The sequence below is a fragment of the Linepithema humile genome, chromosome 2 (genome assembly GCF_040581485.1).
Source record: "Linepithema humile isolate Giens D197 chromosome 2, Lhum_UNIL_v1.0, whole genome shotgun sequence".
Taxonomy (NCBI): Eukaryota; Metazoa; Arthropoda; class Insecta; order Hymenoptera; family Formicidae; genus Linepithema; species Linepithema humile.
In genome coordinates, this window is record NC_090129.1 from 343,738 (window position 1) to 362,390 (window position 18,653).

Below are 18,653 nucleotides of genomic sequence, written 5' to 3' on the forward strand. Positions count from 1 at the left end.
TATCTATCTATCTATCTGAGTGCAGTTAATAGTAAATCTTAAGAATCGATGAATTTTCCATTAAACGAGACTATGTCATTGTTGTACGTTCATTTTGGATTCGGTCGTTGATCTTAAATCAGAATGAATACATAGAAGATAACATTGTCGTAAAAGTTGACAAGGTAGATTGTCGAAATGGAAAGTTATGCGCGCTCGTTTCTTCCGCAGATTTTCAGAAAATCCGCGCAAATCCTAATGGAAGATCGAATTTCGAGCGAAAATTGTTCAATACGATAATCCTTCCCATATTACAATTCTATCACAACGCACGCTTCGGGAAATTTTCTCCAACTTTGCCGTCTATACATATATCGATAAAAAGGTTACATTGCAAAATGAAATTTTCAATCCTGCTCTTTAGGAATTTTCTTCCCTCGGGAAGAACGGCGTTTAAAGTTCGTGCCTCGTGCACGAGCTGATAATACTCGTTTGACGTGGCTTGCGAAAAATAAACACGAGCTGTAACGCGCTTTCTGAGCGAAACGTTACCTTTGGAACTAATTTTTCCTGAAACTTTGCCCGTCGTATTAAACAGAGGCGCGCGGGCGCAGAGAGAAGAGAGTAGAGTGTGGCTTTTTCAAATGAAGTTTCTCGAACTATTCAAGGAACCGTCTACAGTCCGCATAAAGATTACGTCTTATTCTTGGCGCTCGACTTGACGCTAATATTAATAACCTTCCGTCTATCCTTGAACAGTCTACAATATTATCCAGGAAAATAAGATTCATCGGTTGGAATTTCAAGTACATTTCCACACGAATGAAAACTTTACATTTCAATAAGAGTTTAAAGCGGGTATGATAAAATCCATCATCACTTACTTTGATTCATCCTGATCCTCGTCATCGTCTTCGGAATCAAAGAAGGCATCATCGTCATCAGAATCGACCGAAGTTTCGGTCCTCATCCGTCGCTGTTGAATTGCACGAGACTTTGGAATCACTATATCTCTGAAAATATATTCATGCAACCTATAATACATTTTGCATTTAAGAGTATCGTAGAAGAGAAACATTAATGTAGTATGTATACTCGAAAAAAGAGCAACTACGCTACATGTCATTCTACACCTCTCTATTATCTTTCATGTTTTATTTTTAAATAACGTAATGGAACGCTTTCAAATAGAATATATCTATGGAAAATTTTGCGGAGTGACGTGTAGCATTCTATGTATAAAAAGCTATAATTGTATTGAGAATAATTAATAATGTTTTTGCTATTTCCTCTTTCGTTCAACATGATCGATGTAGTCTCGCTATTACTAATCAACAATGAAAAGAGTTTTTTTCGTGACAAATAAAATGTAAACTCGACATCAACTTTAGATTCTAATTGTTCTATCTCAAGCCTTGGAAACTTTGAGCAATTCAATGCGCGCGATTTGCATAAAATCTACTTTATTCGATGAATTAATGCTCGTTATGAAGTTCCGTGTCCTACAACCCCGCCTGAGGCACTAGAAGCCCTAGGAATTACAGGCGCGAAGCACGAATTAGCTTTATGCAGGACAAAAATTAAACGGCCATTACTCGAACTACATTACCGAACTAAACTCATAGTGTTTAACTGGCGGGCGTCCTAAATCTCGGGTTTCTCAGCATTTGCTAAACTAACGTAATCACCTTAGCACAACTGAATTAAATATAGTCAATCGAAATTTATTAACTTTTTTATTTTATTGCTTTTATCGCTTGCTAATTTTACTCCCGATTTTGATGTTCTTTCCTCAGCTTCGAAAAGTTACCTATTCAGCTCTGGCTACTGGCACAGTGCCTTACAGTTTCCGCAATTATCTCAATAAAACCAAATAGTTCAACAAAAAATGTCTTTATATAAAGATATAAAGATTATGTTACATTATATCAAGAATAAAATAACAAACTAACAATAAAAAGCATGACATTTTTGTGTGTTTTTTATTCAATTGTGCTAAATGATTAAACCAGCTTCATAGATAAAATTTCTCGTTTTACTGCTGTTAATACTGCTGCTCACGACAGATACGAAACGACGTTATCAAAAGCAATCTTCCACCATTATTTAACTCGACTCTCATTACAATTTTTCGTGTTGGAAAAGTCTTGATATTTTTATATATTTTGTAATAGAATAAAAACCTAGTGACTTCGAATTTTTAAATTTCAAAGTTTTTAAAATTACATTGTACAATTGACTGATTATAGTCTTCCATTTATTATATAAAACAATGCTATAAAATACATATTCTCTATAGAAAATAACGAAAAAATTGTAAAATTAAATGTATTAAAAATTAAAATTCTCGAAATCGGAATTTATTCTTTTCAAAGTGAGTTTTATATAACAAAACTCACGTTTAATAAAAAATCAACTATACAATATATGTATATTCAAACAGATTCAAATAGAATTATTTTATCGTAATTTTCACAGTAATATTTTTCCATAATAACATTAATTTAAAGAGTGTTAAAAAAATAAGAGATTACTTAATTATATCTGCACTAGTCATCAGCAAATCGTTTATTGTCAGATGTAAACCACCCTATCGCGGATCGATTGAATGCAAAATCGATACACGAAAGTGAAATGCACGCCCATAATCAGTGCTCCACCGGCAGAATTAATCTCCAACGGTGGCATCGATTTACCCGGGCGAGCCATTGAGCGAGCCATCCGGCTGCTTAGCCGTTAATGATGCATTAAGGTCATTTAATGTCGTACGGGCGCTCCAAGACGAATATCGCTGATCGAGATATTTGGGTATAGAATACAGGATATGCGCATAGATCGTCGGGAAAACGTGCAATTATAGTTAATTGGCAATAAGCACCGTGAGAAGAATCAATGGTCACCGATACGACTTCGAGTGCGATTTAATGCATTTTGCGGCGATACTTAAATGCCAACATTGGCAGCGTATATACATATGCACAACAATATGATTATATTATATCGAGTAGCGGCAAGCAGTAGTAACATTCGAGTGTTATCGCACATGGGTATTGCATATTTAAATATAGCAATAACAAATTCTGGTATTTATTCTATTTATTGTCTTGTATTGCACTCATTTTTACTTGCGTTAAAATTATAGACACAAATTATATACACTTGAGATAATTTGATAGTGTGAAATTATTGATGGTTTGTAGGAAATTAATGCTAACAAGTAGATATTTAATAAGCAGCATACAATAGAAATACATTTACTTTTATTTTCATTCGTTGAATTGAATTGTTGGAGAAACTTGTTTATTATTAAAAGCTAACCGATAATTAAAAGATAACCGATACTGCAAAATATTTCGTCTTTCACTTATCATGAAAAGAGAGAACGTGTTAATAACTTGTTAAATTTGAGCATCTGTGATAAGGAACTCGTTAATTAATCGAGTTTGGTCATTCAGAATATCCTATCTTAAAGTGATCTTGTATTCAAGAAAATGAAAATAAATAATCGAACACTCACCCTGATTTATGAAGTTCCTTCTTCGAGACGCAAACGGCCGTGAATGTGTCCTCCAAAAGACAGAGTTCCTTCTTCTTGCAATTGAGCGGGCGACAAAGCTCACCTGAAACAAGAAACAAACAAAAGTTAATTTTATGCTATTTTGTAACACTACAGACAAGAATCAATAAATTTTCTTCTCTATTATTCATTATAACACGGAAATGTGTAATAGCTATGTAAATTTAATTACATTGATGATCGTCATCCTTCCTGCAGTCACGCTAAACTAAAGACGCATTTCCTGTAATGTTTATCGAGCTGTTTATAACCGATGCCATGAATAACGCGACGTATAATCGTTGGAGGTTAATCATCACGGCTTCATAATTCTTCCTAGTGCAAAACGCACAATACGTTATCGTTTATTGTGCAATAATTGTTTGCCGTAATAACGAAAACCGTAATGATTACTGTGAAAGCGATCGATACAGCACCGTCAATCCGAATGAATTTTCTCTCCAAGAAGTAAAACGCTTCATTGTGTGTGTGTGCGCGCGCGCGCGCGTGTGTGTTTGTGTGTGTGTGATCCGCAGTGGATGCACAGTGGGTATCCGCTAGCGCACTGAGCATTTCCATTCGACTGGAAATCGCCGACAAGCGATATTGGTCGTTCGAGAGGGGGGGGGGGGAGGGGAATACGCCAACGGATCGAATCTCTCTTCTCCATTAACCCCAGAACCAAGCATCGTCGATGTCTTCTCCTCGCCTGCTGTTCTTGCAATCAATATCAAAATGGGACCCTACTTCGGTCACACAGCTTTTCGGTATGCAAAAATAAAAAAACATGTGTGTCGGAGTACGGCTCGCAAGACTGTGTCCTCGCTTCAAAAATTTGCCTTATAATCTGAAGATTTTGAGGCAATTATTTTCAATAATAATAATTTGTATGCTTTTTAAACAGACTTAATTGACCTCATTTGCAATAAGATGACACATCAAGTGCACAATAATTAATATAATTAGTATGTGATGCAGTGAATTTATATTAGAAATACTGTAATTATAATTCAAACAAATGTAATAGATGTAACTGTTCCAATTACTGTAATTAACAAATGTAATAGTTATATTATTATAATTATTATTAATGCTGAAATAATTGCGCGCGGTCCAAACTACCATCACGGTTGTCAAATAAACTATAACTACTTAGTACAATCAGCTTTGTCACCTTGCTTTTATGCAATTAATTGTAAGTTTATCCGAAAGCTTATTATATTACTTACATTACTATGACGTAAACTACATTATGAATACTGTTATAAACTTATGAAAGTTCGTTTGCAATGTTCGCTTTCGTGTGACAGTTATGAATATCCACAAAGACTTGATAATATCTTAAAGCTTATTTAAAACCTTATTTATTATCGTATTACTTAAATCATTATGTACATAAAAGTGCACCACAATACTATTATAAATACTTGAATAAATACTTGAAAGATACGTTTTCCACATTCCAATAATATTTAGAAATATTTGAAAGGAATTCGTAACGTTACAATGCCCCGAATTAAATAAAAAAACATTACTATTGCTACGTTATTAATGCAAACGAGCAGGTTACATTTTGTGAACATTATTATAAACTCATAAAAATTCAAGCTCAAGAGTTTATGTGACAGTTATGAACATCCGGGAAAATTTTGTAGCGCGGCGGTGTCGCGTGAAATCGCTTAATGTTTCTTCTCGTCGAGTAGTATGCGAGTAGTGAGCGGAAGGCAACCGTGCGCCAAGAGAGCAGACGGCCACCTTTCTTGTTAGCCGATAAAAGAGGAGCCACCCATCATCCCATCCCGCACGTTAAAGATTTCAAAATATCCAATTAAAAGTTTCTCCCGTGATGCGGAGCTTGTCTCTGGATGCGGTAGAAGTAATATCGCACAAACGGGACAGCGTTGGGTCGGAATTAGAGTCGACCGTACATGAATTAAGAAGACCCGGTCGAGACTTTCCTGACGGCTTAATTTCGCGGGATTAGACGGGAAGGGGAGGAACGTGGCTATATAGCTAAGCCCTGTCACGTTTCTGCTTGTCGTCTAGCTGAAAACTTTCCCGTGGATCGGCTAGACGAAGACGCATGTCCTCCGCAGGCGTGTGTCGCGCGCGCTGTATCTCGGAATGAGCGATCTGTGGTAAGATCTTACATGTTGCGGGATATCGCCACAAATCCTGTTTAATGGACCAAGTATTCCACATCGTAGTTTTCTCGCGTGAAAAAGGTGTTGTCAGAAAGGAAGATAACGCGATGCGGCAGTTTTCTCTCGCGATGCGAGAGTCCAAACTCGGAAGCGAATGCACGTCGTTCTGGAGAAAGCACTGAGTCTTCGACAAGACGAAGAAAAGTATTGAATGTAAGCATTTGCCGGCCATATTTGAGCGCTTCTTCGAGTCGGATCGAACGAATCCGCCGAGCGTAACTCCGGATTTCGCGGTAGTAAAGTCGGGAGTTTTGTAGCGAGCGGCTGGCTTTCTAGCTGCTTGAGAAAAATATTTCAGATATTCCGGCCAAGTGCGTTTCCGACGAATTTAAGAGATTGTACGACTGTACGAGTCTTGTGAATTTACGCGAGCATAGATCTGAGTATTAATTATTCAACGCACAAAGTTTTGCATTATGTTACTCAGATTAAAAAATTAATGATGTAATCACGAATCTTGCAGAAAAATGTTGTACAATTCTTGGGAAAAAAGATTTCAATAAAAAATCCCTCCCCTTTATCCGCCAACAACTATTTAGCACACATCAAAATCATAAAAAGCGAGAAGCTGTAGATTAAAAAGTAAAGAGATGAAAAAGTATGACGAAAATGCGTCAAGTGGCTTGAGATATAAATGAAATACTAAAGTTCTGCATAGCAGGGAAGGCGTTAAAAACAACAATACAATTTCACGTCGGCTGTTTGCTACGCTCGACAAAATGATAAAGTTCTGAAATAGTTGTTGGAAAAAAAAAAAGTAAATATAATTGAGGATTGTTTCGAGTAAGAGAACAAAAGTTACGCAAGACAGAAGTATTCCCTGTTCCCACAGATTGTGGCGTTGATTATACGGTAAAGCAAAAAAGAGCGAAAGAATGTAGGCGGGCGGAATGCAGAGAAGAAAAAGGACAAGACCTCCACAGCGGCAACTCAACAGAATATGACGAACGTCAGGTGGCACGAGGACGGAATATATTATAATTGCAGAAAGGACCGGATTTCTCAAGACTTCTCGGCTCGCTTGCTCGACGAGCGCGCTAATTTACTTGGAACTGTTCCTCCCGGTCGTAGTCGCCGCCGGTGATAGTAATCCACCTTTTGTTTCAAAAGTTCATAAAAGATGGTTGAAATCCCCTTTGCTGTGGCAGGTCAGCATTGTCATGTTAACGGCTAACTTTTGCTACCGTATTGTAATCGCTCATACAGTTATTAATTCAGCCAAAAGAGAAAAGAAGCGGAAAGCCGCGGCTCTTCGTTTACCTTTCTTCCGCGGATACTCGAATTATGTGCCTCGAGACGTTCGCGGGGGTTCTTTCGAAGCCCCGAACACGATTTATGAGGGCAATCGATAGTTGGCGAAAAGATGGCCAAGATCCTCTCATCCCATTTATTATCAACATCGTCCCTGCGAGGGGGGAGGATCCGCTACGCGTATACCATAAATCGCGTAAATATCTACGGTGTCGAGAGTGAGCGCGCGCAGTTCAATGACATTACAATATAGATTATACGACGCATATTACAATACTGACGATTACACGGCACAATGCATTCGGAACTGGGGGCATTTGCTGCGAATTAAACGTCTCGGCGCGGGATCGATCAATCGTGCGTGCGTATTTGTGAGATGGAATTTGATCAACGACGCTAATAGTACTGGCGCGAATCGATGGCGTGGAGAACAACGAGACGCCCGATAACGGCGCACGACACGATAACATGGGCTTGCATTTGATGTAGCGGATGCAGGCGGATGCAATCGCGCGCAGTGTCCTGAGACACCTCGACGCGCCACACTGTGCGCCATGCGCGAACGCATATTTGCATGCGCTCCGATGACTCTGTCCCGCAGTAATGATACATGCCCTCATAGGACGATTAAGTGGCGCGTGCTTTTAGAGCAAATTGATTCGTTACGCGCCGATGTAGGGACTTGGTCGGCATTTCGAAATAAGCACCTTCAAAATCCTCCCCGAGCGTCTGACATGGATGTGTTTTCAATTTTATTTCGATACTACGCGCAACAAAAAATCTATTAGTGTATATTTTCTGCATTGAGAACAGAATTGCTCGACAAACGGGATAGAATTTACATAATGACATAGCTTCTAATACGTTAAATTCGATCGAACATAAGTGACATATGCATCGAGATGTATCGTGATACGGGTATTATCCGCTAACTACACTCCCCTCTCTTTCTACATTGTACATTATCAGCTAATAATGAAATGTTCGCAACGTATGTATTATCCTATAAGATCGCATTATTATTACAGGCAAGTCCACAATTATATCTGTACGCTGAAACATTAATTTGTACTCCCGTCACAAATAAATATCTTGCACAGATCGTTACAAATATCACATAATTAAGACGTATACACAACGTGTAATCATGCGTATCGCTTGATATAATATATTACAATTTATGCATGGCGAAGTCGAGTATTTTACTTTGTCGAATTCCGAGAGAATTTTGAGTCATTATATCAGCGTAAAGTAAGATATTTCCAATGGTAAACTAAATCACGGATTGTCATAAGAATTCATTCAAATTATGTCGCAAAATGTAAAAATACTAAAATAAAAAATAATAAATATTAGAATTTTTACAGTAAATAAATATATATATATATATATATGTATCTTGTATAAATGCAATATAAAAATAATTCTGTTATTTAAAAAAACGTCCATGTACGCAAGTCGATAAACATCTATAAAATTCGCGTAAGAATTAAGGATGTATCATGTACTACCTGCTTCATCGCCCGAAGGAAAACGACGATCAGCGCGAATAACATCGCAAAATCGAGCGCGGAAGAAGATTCTATGGAAAGGAGTATTAAATACGTGACTCGACTCATCTTAGCTTCTCCATCGTTCAGCTTCCACCGACCCTTAAACTATTTCGCGTTAAAGAGCGTGAAACGGAACCTATCGTCGTTACTACGACCTTTATAGCACTTTACTTAAGAATTTGCTATAACATGCGCGCTAATAAGAAATTTTCGGAAAGAAAATTGGAAGGAATAGAGGTGTACATCGCGAATTCAACATATTCTCATCATCGTACACCTCACCTTGTAACGTTAAAAGTTTTCACCCAGTTTTCATTAAAAATTCCCAAGGCGCTTGGTGCCTCTTTGCTTTTAAAACGTTGACGATGAACATCATTTTTATCAACTCTGTCGTAACTGCGACTTGCATTTATATTTTTTATCAAAGTTTTTTTTTCATAGAATAAACTTGAAAACTATAGTACCAAAATGAGCATCATTTTTAAGATAAATTGCTTGAAAGTTATTTTTTATAAATGACTGCAATCTCCCGGCTTTCAAATTTTAAGTAAAGTATAATTTCAAGAATTACAAGTACGCTTTTAAAATAAAATTTTCACAGCTTGATTGCAACACGTAATTGCAATGTAATAGAAAATCATGTTTTGGCCATACGTTCAGTATTCACTCATTATTAATTATAGTTAACAGAATTATTCACTTAATTATATAACAAGCATTGGCAATCGTATCAATAAACTTTCACGTCACGTTGTGCGTGCACTTTGTACATTGAATAACGTAAATATATAGTACAATATGTGATTATAATTACATATTATTGAATATGCATAACACAGCATTTAGGCGAACTAAACCGATTTCAAAACATAAAGGAAACTATAATTAGTTGATAGCTTTTCTGAAAGCACGTCGTTTTACACAATTATAGTTAGACGTATAAATAGATTTGTATATATGTATATTAATGTATAAATTAATAAAAAAACATAGTATTTATGAATTAAAGAATATTATACGCATCCGCGAGAATGTTCACACACGAAACCGTCAAAACCGATTCGAAAAGAGTTGAGAAGAAAGAAGAAGCGAGAAAAACGAGAAGAACAGTGAAAAAGAAATGTTGCAATAAATACTAAAATTTATTTAACTCGTTGGATCCGATAAAATGTAGGAAATTGAAGAAATTATCATGATTTGAATGAAATACTGTCAGTTTGATAACGTGGGACCAGTGAGATGCCCTTAAACGTCAAATGCAGAAGTTTCATCACAAACTTCAATTTTACATTTCTATGTAATATTTGTAAGAAAAAAAATATTTGTTGAGGCACATCATGCGCGCCGCGTGATATTCTTATTGAGAATGTTCACGTCATTTTTACCAACCGTCTATCGTTCCGGCTTTTACTTCAGATTTTCACGATATTCTACTGGTGCAAGGCGAAGTATATATAATATTTGGAATTTTCTGCGGAATTTAGCGGCAACGCTCGTGATAAATATCACATTTCGCCTAGCGAACCAGTCGACGGGCGAAGAGATTCCATTCGAATTCATACCGGTCGTACGTATATCCGGCTTTACGATCCTCCTGGTGCGAAAAGTTCGCGAACGTGCATCACCGCGGAGGTGAAAAATCGCGAGGCATTCGAAAGGCGGGCAATGACATCGCGTACGACGATCTATACTCGAGGGAACTACACACCGCATGAAATTCATTTGATATGTCATAACACAATTCGATCGACGAATCGGCAATAATGTCCAATACCCACCCAAACGTCATCTGATACGATTAATATATAAATGTTAAAATATTTTGTCCAGTTCCCATGTGCAATTAAAATAAAGTCTGATTTATCTCGCGAAACAAAATCATAACAACAATGTTTATTACAAAATAATAATTACGCTTCGTTTTTGTCTCGTCAGCTGTGCATATTTTTTATCATATTGAGTCATTAATAAATGTACCTTACATTTAGAACAAAATAAAAAAACATTATTACAAATTGGTTTAAAAGTTGTAGATTAAAAATAGATATCTACAATTGTAAATACATGCAAATATTTTTAATGTAATGCTACTCACTGTTCGGATCATGTATCCAGCGTTTTTTGTCTCCAACTTTCATTATGCGGGTATCATCCTGAAAGAAAGAAAAAAAATTGCCATTATAGAGAAGATCGATTTACATCTACACATATACATCGTACATACATGTATATATATGCTGATTAAAATTTATTTTGAGATATAATGGGGACACGCGAATATAGAACATAGACTCGTTGAAGGTCGTGTTTTCGCACCGTCACGAAATCAAGGGTAAATGGCGTTTTGCGCCAAAATGCAGTTCGATTGATGCGGTATGAAAGTTGCCGTATGTACGTAAACAGAAAATATGACGAACGATTGCTTGTCACGTGCATGAAATTCAGGGTTACCGAGCAAAATAAGAACGCGTAATCTGTATGAAGTTCAGGCCGAGGTCAGCGATAAAGAGGTGATGGAAAGGAGCGAGAGTTGGGGGGAGAAATATCGGAAATAGAAGGACGAAGAGGAACGAGCTTGTAAGAGCTCGCGTGATAGTTCACGTGCCAGTTTGCAACAATTCGTGGATAATATCTAAAATACCTATGGGAAACTGCCTGAAATGTAGGTTACTGACCACGCTCCACAGATCGACCGTAAGTTACTTAGGCTTCATAAAATAACGCAGCCAAATCGATAAAAGAATAGTAGCATCAAACGCTTGTAATGTTGTGGAATTACAAATGTGCATTAATATCGCGCGATATCTGTCGATATCTCTAATAAAATACTGAACAATAATCGAGAAATAAAAAAGGACACTCATTTCAATAAAATATATTCGACTAAAAAAATAAGGATCTTGACTCTTTGAGACAAACTAACTTTTTTGAAATGTTTTACACAAAGTACGTGTAATTGCACTACTTACACATTTTACATAATAAATGAAATGTATGCTGTTTAAAACCATTTCCTTTGAAAAAGTCCACTAGAGTAGTTTTCAAGGTTGATTGCCAATGAGAATAAATTGTAAGCTTTTTCTGTTTGCGAAAAGGTAATTACAAACTTTATTCGACTAACTTCGGATCGAAGCAAATTCGAGGGCTCGAAATAGAACCGTTGAATCTACAAATCAGAAAAGCCGTCGTCGCCTGGTACATCCTCGATCACAAAATATTACTTCTGTTTAATTGCCTAGCGACACCCATTTTACGGGAATAGGGATTGCGACAGAAATGCAAATGTTGCGCGAAAACAAATGGCACGTATAATACGGGCAATCAGGATAACGTCGAACGTTATCCTAAATAAATAGTTGTTGTAAACAGCTCGTAAAATGACGTCAGCGACGAAGAATGAAAACATGCACGCGACCAACGCGGCGCGCTATTCCCGTAGCCAGCAAAAATGATCGTGCGAAATATGGAGAGTCGGACGGAGAGACCAACGAAAAAGTCTTGCAAAAATAAAACCTGCGGCACGGTGCAAACGTGCCGTAGCGCCGTTATAAAATTACGAGCTCCATGAAAAATAGAATCGCCGAGTATCGAATGCTGCTTGTTGTATTATGTTTTACAAACGCAAAAACATAGAGAAAGTGGTGTGTTTTGCGGAGTTGAAAAATAGAGAAGAGTGATCAATAGCGGCGAGATTCGAAGGTCGCGGAAATCGCGGCAGATTTTCGGAAAAGTCAATCAGAAAACCGACATAATTTTTCAGCATTTTCAACAGCTGCATTTTCAGGATCTTGACACAATGAATTGTGATACGTTTCTCTCGACGGACGTACGACCTAACGCCCTAGTTTATCTCGGCGAAACGTGAACATGTCTGACAAATAGCGCATTGCTTTACGAAGCTTTCGTCTCTCTACCGCTGTGCTGTTTTATTGGCTCTCATTCTAAATGTTTAGCACTGCAGAATAGAAATTGTTAAAAATTGCGACTTTGCGCGATTTGTACGATTTTATTCATAGTCAACTTTGTTTTGTTTAAACAATCACAAACCTTTAATCGTTTTCAATCATGTTCATTTTAGTAGCAATTAATTACATAATTCTAATATCACTTTTGCGACAAGTTTACTTTAATAATAAATTTTACTTTGGATATATTATATTTGGATTAATCCGTGCTAATGCAATATTACTTTACCTTGCAGTAACGAATATTTTATCGTCTAATTTTGGTTATGATAAGAGAAGGTATGCTGTAGAATCCATTTGGTAAATAAATAAAATATACACCGCCCAGTTGCGGAGACCAAGCGAATTTGCCAACAAATGGGGAAACTGCGGCGAATTCCGGCTTTTACCGTTGTGAAATTTATCGAGTCACCGGATAAAGCTGAAAAACGAGCGGAAAATGTCGAAAAAAGCGAGAGAAAAAGGTGCGATTCGAAAAGTTGCCTTACCGCGGAACGGTTTCACACAGAAAATAGAAGGCATATCTGTGTTTGAATCGCATTATTGTACGGAATTTCATGTTGCGCAGCTATGCGAGTGTATTAACAATCGTGAATATATTAACCTACGTCTCAAACAGTATTATAACGATAGAATGATGAAATTTAGGGGAAACTCTAAAATATTTATCCGTTTAAGTTTAAAGGATTTCGTCGTGTCTCGTGCTAACTGTACGTCATATAAATATTTTTTACTTAATATATTTACATAATTAGTTGTTATTTAAGTGTTTATAATATTTAACTGATATTTTCATTTCCTTTAGAATATGCTATCTTGTTCATAAATATTAATCATATCTATCATTTATACATAAGAATTAGTAAATTCTTGTGGTACATCATGCATGTAATCGACATATTTATTCTGAATATGTAATGCACTTTAACACAATGTTTTTATACGAGTTACTATAAAATAAAACAGATATGAACGCGCAGTGCCGTAAGGAAGGAAAATCGAGTTTAATACCAGAAGATAAACCATTATTTTCTACAAGTATTATAAACATACAAGAACGAACATAAAACATAGCGCAAGTTTTTCTTAAGTTCCTTATGCAAACGTTATGTGTGTCCATATGTCATTAACGTCAAACTTAATAGAGATTATGTACAATACCTTGAAATTTCAGAGGTGATAGTATACTTAGACATGTCCATTAGATATCCATTAAAGATCTGCTCTTCTCTCTCTCCTTCTAGATAATGTTAAATGTTGCCGCAATAAACGTTGCGCGATACGCGCAACTACGATATGTGAGAAATAAATGTTCGACTTGCAGCAAGCTGCAGTTTCCAAGTGCAACAAGGCGCTTTGCTCGCACGGCATTCATTAACAAAATGTAGGCGTCTACTGACATTACGTCTCGTATGCGGAACGGGCAACCACGGTAGCGTGCATGCATTTGCGCGCACCACGTCGCGCCGCATTCGCGCGAATGCATAACGCCCGCTTTGTAATTCCGTTACTCTCCGGCCGGAATAATTTGCCACTTTTCCTCGCACGTGGCTACTTATGAATTATTAGTGGCCGTCAAAACGGCCTTCCAAGCTTGCAAGGATGCGTTTGGACAAGAGCAGCTTAAATCAAAAGAAACGGAATTAATCAATTTCCAAACAGGTTTTTCTATCTCAATGTAAAATTATAGTCGACTACGTATTATCGATTTAAATTGTGCATAAATTTTTATAACTATAAATTTACGTATGCATTTAATTATATTGCCACTATTCAACTATGCACACAAATCTAGAAACATTATTAATTATAAAGTTAAAATTAAAAATCTACTTTTCATTCATTTGAAATTGTTTCACATACATACTTTAAAAAACCAAGTGCCGAATGTCCAGTAATTGACACTTTCGCGGTAATTTTTTTTTTTTTGTTTTAATTTTAATTGCTCTATTATTATACAAAGCTTCACATTGACCGCAGTTTCATTAAATAAATTTATGCGATTAATTTATTACGTGGTATACAATGTTAGTTATATTCGAGTTTGAATATTGGAAATAAACGAAATATATTATACGTCTCAAATGGGATTAGGCAATTCAAATGCATCAAATGCATGAAATATAATATCTACGCGATATCTCCGAAAGGCAATTGCATATTTTATTCATCGATCTTATCTATCTCTATCTTTGCCTTCTAAAAAAGTAAGATGAAGAGAATTTGTTTATCGATCCATTGTACATTGTTTTTCGATACTGCAAACTCAATTCATTTAATCTCTCGGCGTTAATCCATTTTAAAAACATTAATGCGTGAAAAGAAGTTGGACAAACTTTTCCCGAACAATCTAGTTTTTTCTTTACGCGCTCTACATCGCTTACATTCGTGCAGATCCTTGGAGAAAATGCTACGCAAAAGCATTACAATGAGGAAAAGAATACTTGACTATGAAACTTTAGCAATTAGCGGCTCTCGTATTCGTCTTTCCTTCTTTGCTAACTGGTCGTGCGCAAAAATGTGGCATACAAGATGTCTTTACATACTTAGCGGTTTATGTACACTTATTTTATATTTTAGTTTCACAATTATAGTGCCAAAAAAAGCACGACACAAAAATTTATCTATAATCGAGTTAAAATCGAGTTTAAACTTTATTTTGGTAAATGTTCTAATGTTACGAGTTTCGAAATCGACTCGCGGTATTTGGTGGGGTTGTTTTCGTTTCTCTCTCTCTCTCTCTCTCTCTCTCTCTCTCGTTCGCTCGCTCGCAATGTATCATGCTATTAATATTGCTACAACAAATATTTTCAGAAAGTACGTTGGTTTTAGCAGAATTATTAGTATATATTCCGCTCACGTTTTTACAAACGCATCAGCGATATAATTTTTGATAAACCACTCGTATTATTAGCAAAACTTGACACGAGTTACCTTACAACTGCAAACTGATAATTTCCACAAGATAGAAGAAAATCGTTCTTCGCGCCACGCCCATTATCAGTTTCTTTTGATCGAACGAACGCGGAACCGCGAATCTCGCTTTCCCATCGCCGATCGCGTGAATTGCAAAAAGGATGGCGGGGATTTAGGTTAATCGGCTGCGGGTCCTCGACTGCAACGGCCCTCGAGGGCCACGAAACGGCTTTGAAACGCAGCCAAGAGCCCGGAATCGTCCGCTCGTTCGCTTGCAATCGCGCGGACACTCCGTCGACGCAGTCGCGGCAACTTCTCTATCCGATTACCGCGACAACCGCTTAAGGCTTTCCAAAGGCTGCGCGAATTGACTCGTATTTTGGAGCGACGCAAATCGTCTAGTTTGCTGTGCTAGGAGAATTTCTAGATTATGTGAGCCTACAAATATTATTTTCACGATGTCTATAAATCTTGTAACGGAGACGTGAAAAAAATTGAAATAAAGCAAAAATTATTTGGAGAAATTTTGTTTTTTTAATAATATAAAGAAATTGATTACTTTAGCGCAAACATTCCATTAAACATGCACACGTGATTTCAATAATAATAATAATAATAATAATAATAATAATAATAATAATTAAAAAAGGAGAGAGAAAAAAGGAGCTGTATTAAAAACAAAGTTTTTAATCAAGTTTTGACAATAATTAACGAGTTGCATAGACCCTCAAGAGTTAGGTACCCAGATAAGTCGCAATGATATCGTAGTCTAAGATTCTTAGCTTTTACAAACTTATGCAGTAGTAATGTCGTTATATTATAATATAGAGACTTGTAAGCTCCAAACTCCGACAATATCACTGGTATGAAGCACGTAACCAATTACAAACCATAATTTTTTGATAACGTCGTACAATCTAAAGAGCTGTTTGATATTTTCATTTAGCAAGCCAAATATACATCATATATTTTAAGTGTATATGCAGTTTTTATATTTTTCTCTAAATAAAAGTGACTCGTCGTTTTACTCATTATTACACTATTTTTAAAGAAATTTTTGAAGTAAAGTTATTCTAGCTGCAGGTGTTTTTCATTTACATTACTGAAGTAGAATACAACTGATGTTATTTCGCGACGTTCTGACAGATTTGTAATTACTCTTTACCATTCATACATACTCTGAACCATTGCTCTGGATATTTTCCGCTAGTATTTTGTAATTCTTATATTCAGATAGATAGATTTAAAATTTTTTACTATACATTTTGGTGTTTTTAACGCAACAAAACGACATTTCCGAGTAATAAAACATGCCGTGGGTTTAAACAGCACCGACTATGATCGCAATAATGCTTGTTACATTTTTACCAGAAATGTTTTTGCATTCACAACGATGTGAAAAGCTGTCGCATTAAAAAATAAAATTGTACTTTTTTAATATCATTCGCGGATTATTGTCCGCGCTAGTATAACATAACTATATTTCGCGAATGTTTTCCAAACATTCCGATCTACGATAAATACGAACTATAAATCATTATCGCCGCTGTCAGCATTATTTGTTGTTGACACGCGGATTGCGCGATGCGAATTCGTGAACTCGTGCCCCGCGGAAAGGCGACAATTCGTACGAAGCCCCGGCAACGACGCTTAACCGAATATTAGGAAGGGGTCATCGGGGTGAGTCTCAGAGGACCGAATTGCAGTGGAATTTCACAGGGTCCACTATAAAATGTATTACCTCCGGGACACGTTCGCCATCGCTGCAACTGGGTATATTCCTTGCTGGCAAGCATTCTATATCGTGCGCGCGGTCATCGATCGTAAATCAGCTTATCGATATCACCAAGCCACGTTCCCTTACTCTACAGAAACCTCATCTCTTGTTCGCTCTTTATCTCCTTTGTGAAAGAAAAAATCGCTTTGTGTCATTTTACAAACTGACGCATCGCGCGTAAGAATGCTGAAACACGATGAAATCCGATCAAACATTTATTGATGATTTATAATTAGCGTAACTAATGATAATAGATGATTCGTGAAGTTACTGTAAATATAAAATTATATACAGATAAGCGTTTTTTATTTCGTGTTTATATAATATCGTAAAAATTTATGTTATACTTGCATTAAACTCATGATAAGGTAAATATTTCCAATAAAAACCATATATAAATTGGTATAAGATAAAATAAAATAAAATCGTCAAAGTGTATGAAATAAGAGAGACGTCGAGACACCAATAGTCTGAACTTTTTATAACTTATAATTTTTTTCTCAACCAATACTTCAAAAAAAAAAAAGAAAAAAAAAGAAAAATTCTTTTCGCGTTGTTTGATGCAATTCTCGAATCTTTCTGTTGATATTTGTATCCAAATTTTAATGAAAGAGGCTTCAATGTATCTGTTGACGTGCTTAACCAAGTTAATTATCATTCCTCATGAAATGCCAGAAAAGATTTCATATAAAGATTTTTATAAATAGATTCGTTGTTAATATCAGAGCTCCTTACATAACGCGGCTCGGTGATGTCGATAAGTTGATTTACTATTGGCAACCGTAACCCTTATATATAACCTTATTCGCAGACAGTAGTCTAGTTTAGCGTCCATGTAATGCTACGTAGAAGCGAATCGACGTAAAAATATCTACTTGCTATTGTAAACACGTATATCTCGATTGCCGCGTATTTTACTTTATAGCTTCTTACAGTGTGCACGTTTAGGCAATAAAGTATTCCGCACGTGAGTAATATGTGACCCACAAATTTATTCTACCACGTACGAAATAAAACTGGTCATGCATTTAAAAAAAAAAAAAAAGAAAGAGTATCTATGTTTCCGCGTAAAGGATAGTTCGTCCCGTTGAAATACGATCCAGTTAGTAAAGAGAAAAATTCCCGTTTATTCGCTTAAGATAGTGCAAAAATAAATGACAGAGAAGAAATCGCGCAATGGTAAACAACGTCGAGCAAAGAAAGAATTAACGAGCGGAAAATTAATTAATAAAGGAAGAAAGAAGTCACGCGTGTTCCAGAGTGAACAATGAGCAGCTTCAAAATGCGGATGCTCAAAAAGTTAATTATAACATGGGTAGGCTAATGTAGTAGATGTGCATTAACCATAATTCACGCCCACCGTGCTTTGTAACGAGAAAAGAGAGAGAGAGAGAGAGAGAGAATGATGTAAACGACTCGATATAATTTTCAACCCGCCACGCCTCAAAAGAT

General features: G+C 36.4%; 1 protein-coding gene across 2 annotated transcripts in view; it reads right to left on the reverse strand.

Moving 5' to 3' along the window:
* Positions 1 to 18,653, reverse strand: part of Cow (Proteoglycan Cow) — an 82,056-nt gene that overhangs the window by 28,243 nt on the left and 35,160 nt on the right. For both annotated transcript variants that reach the window (XM_012369504.2, XM_067348792.1), the window contains 3 exons: positions 10,639 to 10,696; positions 3,497 to 3,599; positions 864 to 992 (listed from right to left, as the gene is read on the reverse strand). In XM_012369504.2, the coding sequence (XP_012224927.1) occupies positions 864 to 992; positions 3,497 to 3,599; positions 10,639 to 10,696 (290 nt within the window). The remainder of the gene's footprint in view (positions 1 to 863; positions 993 to 3,496; positions 3,600 to 10,638; positions 10,697 to 18,653) is intronic.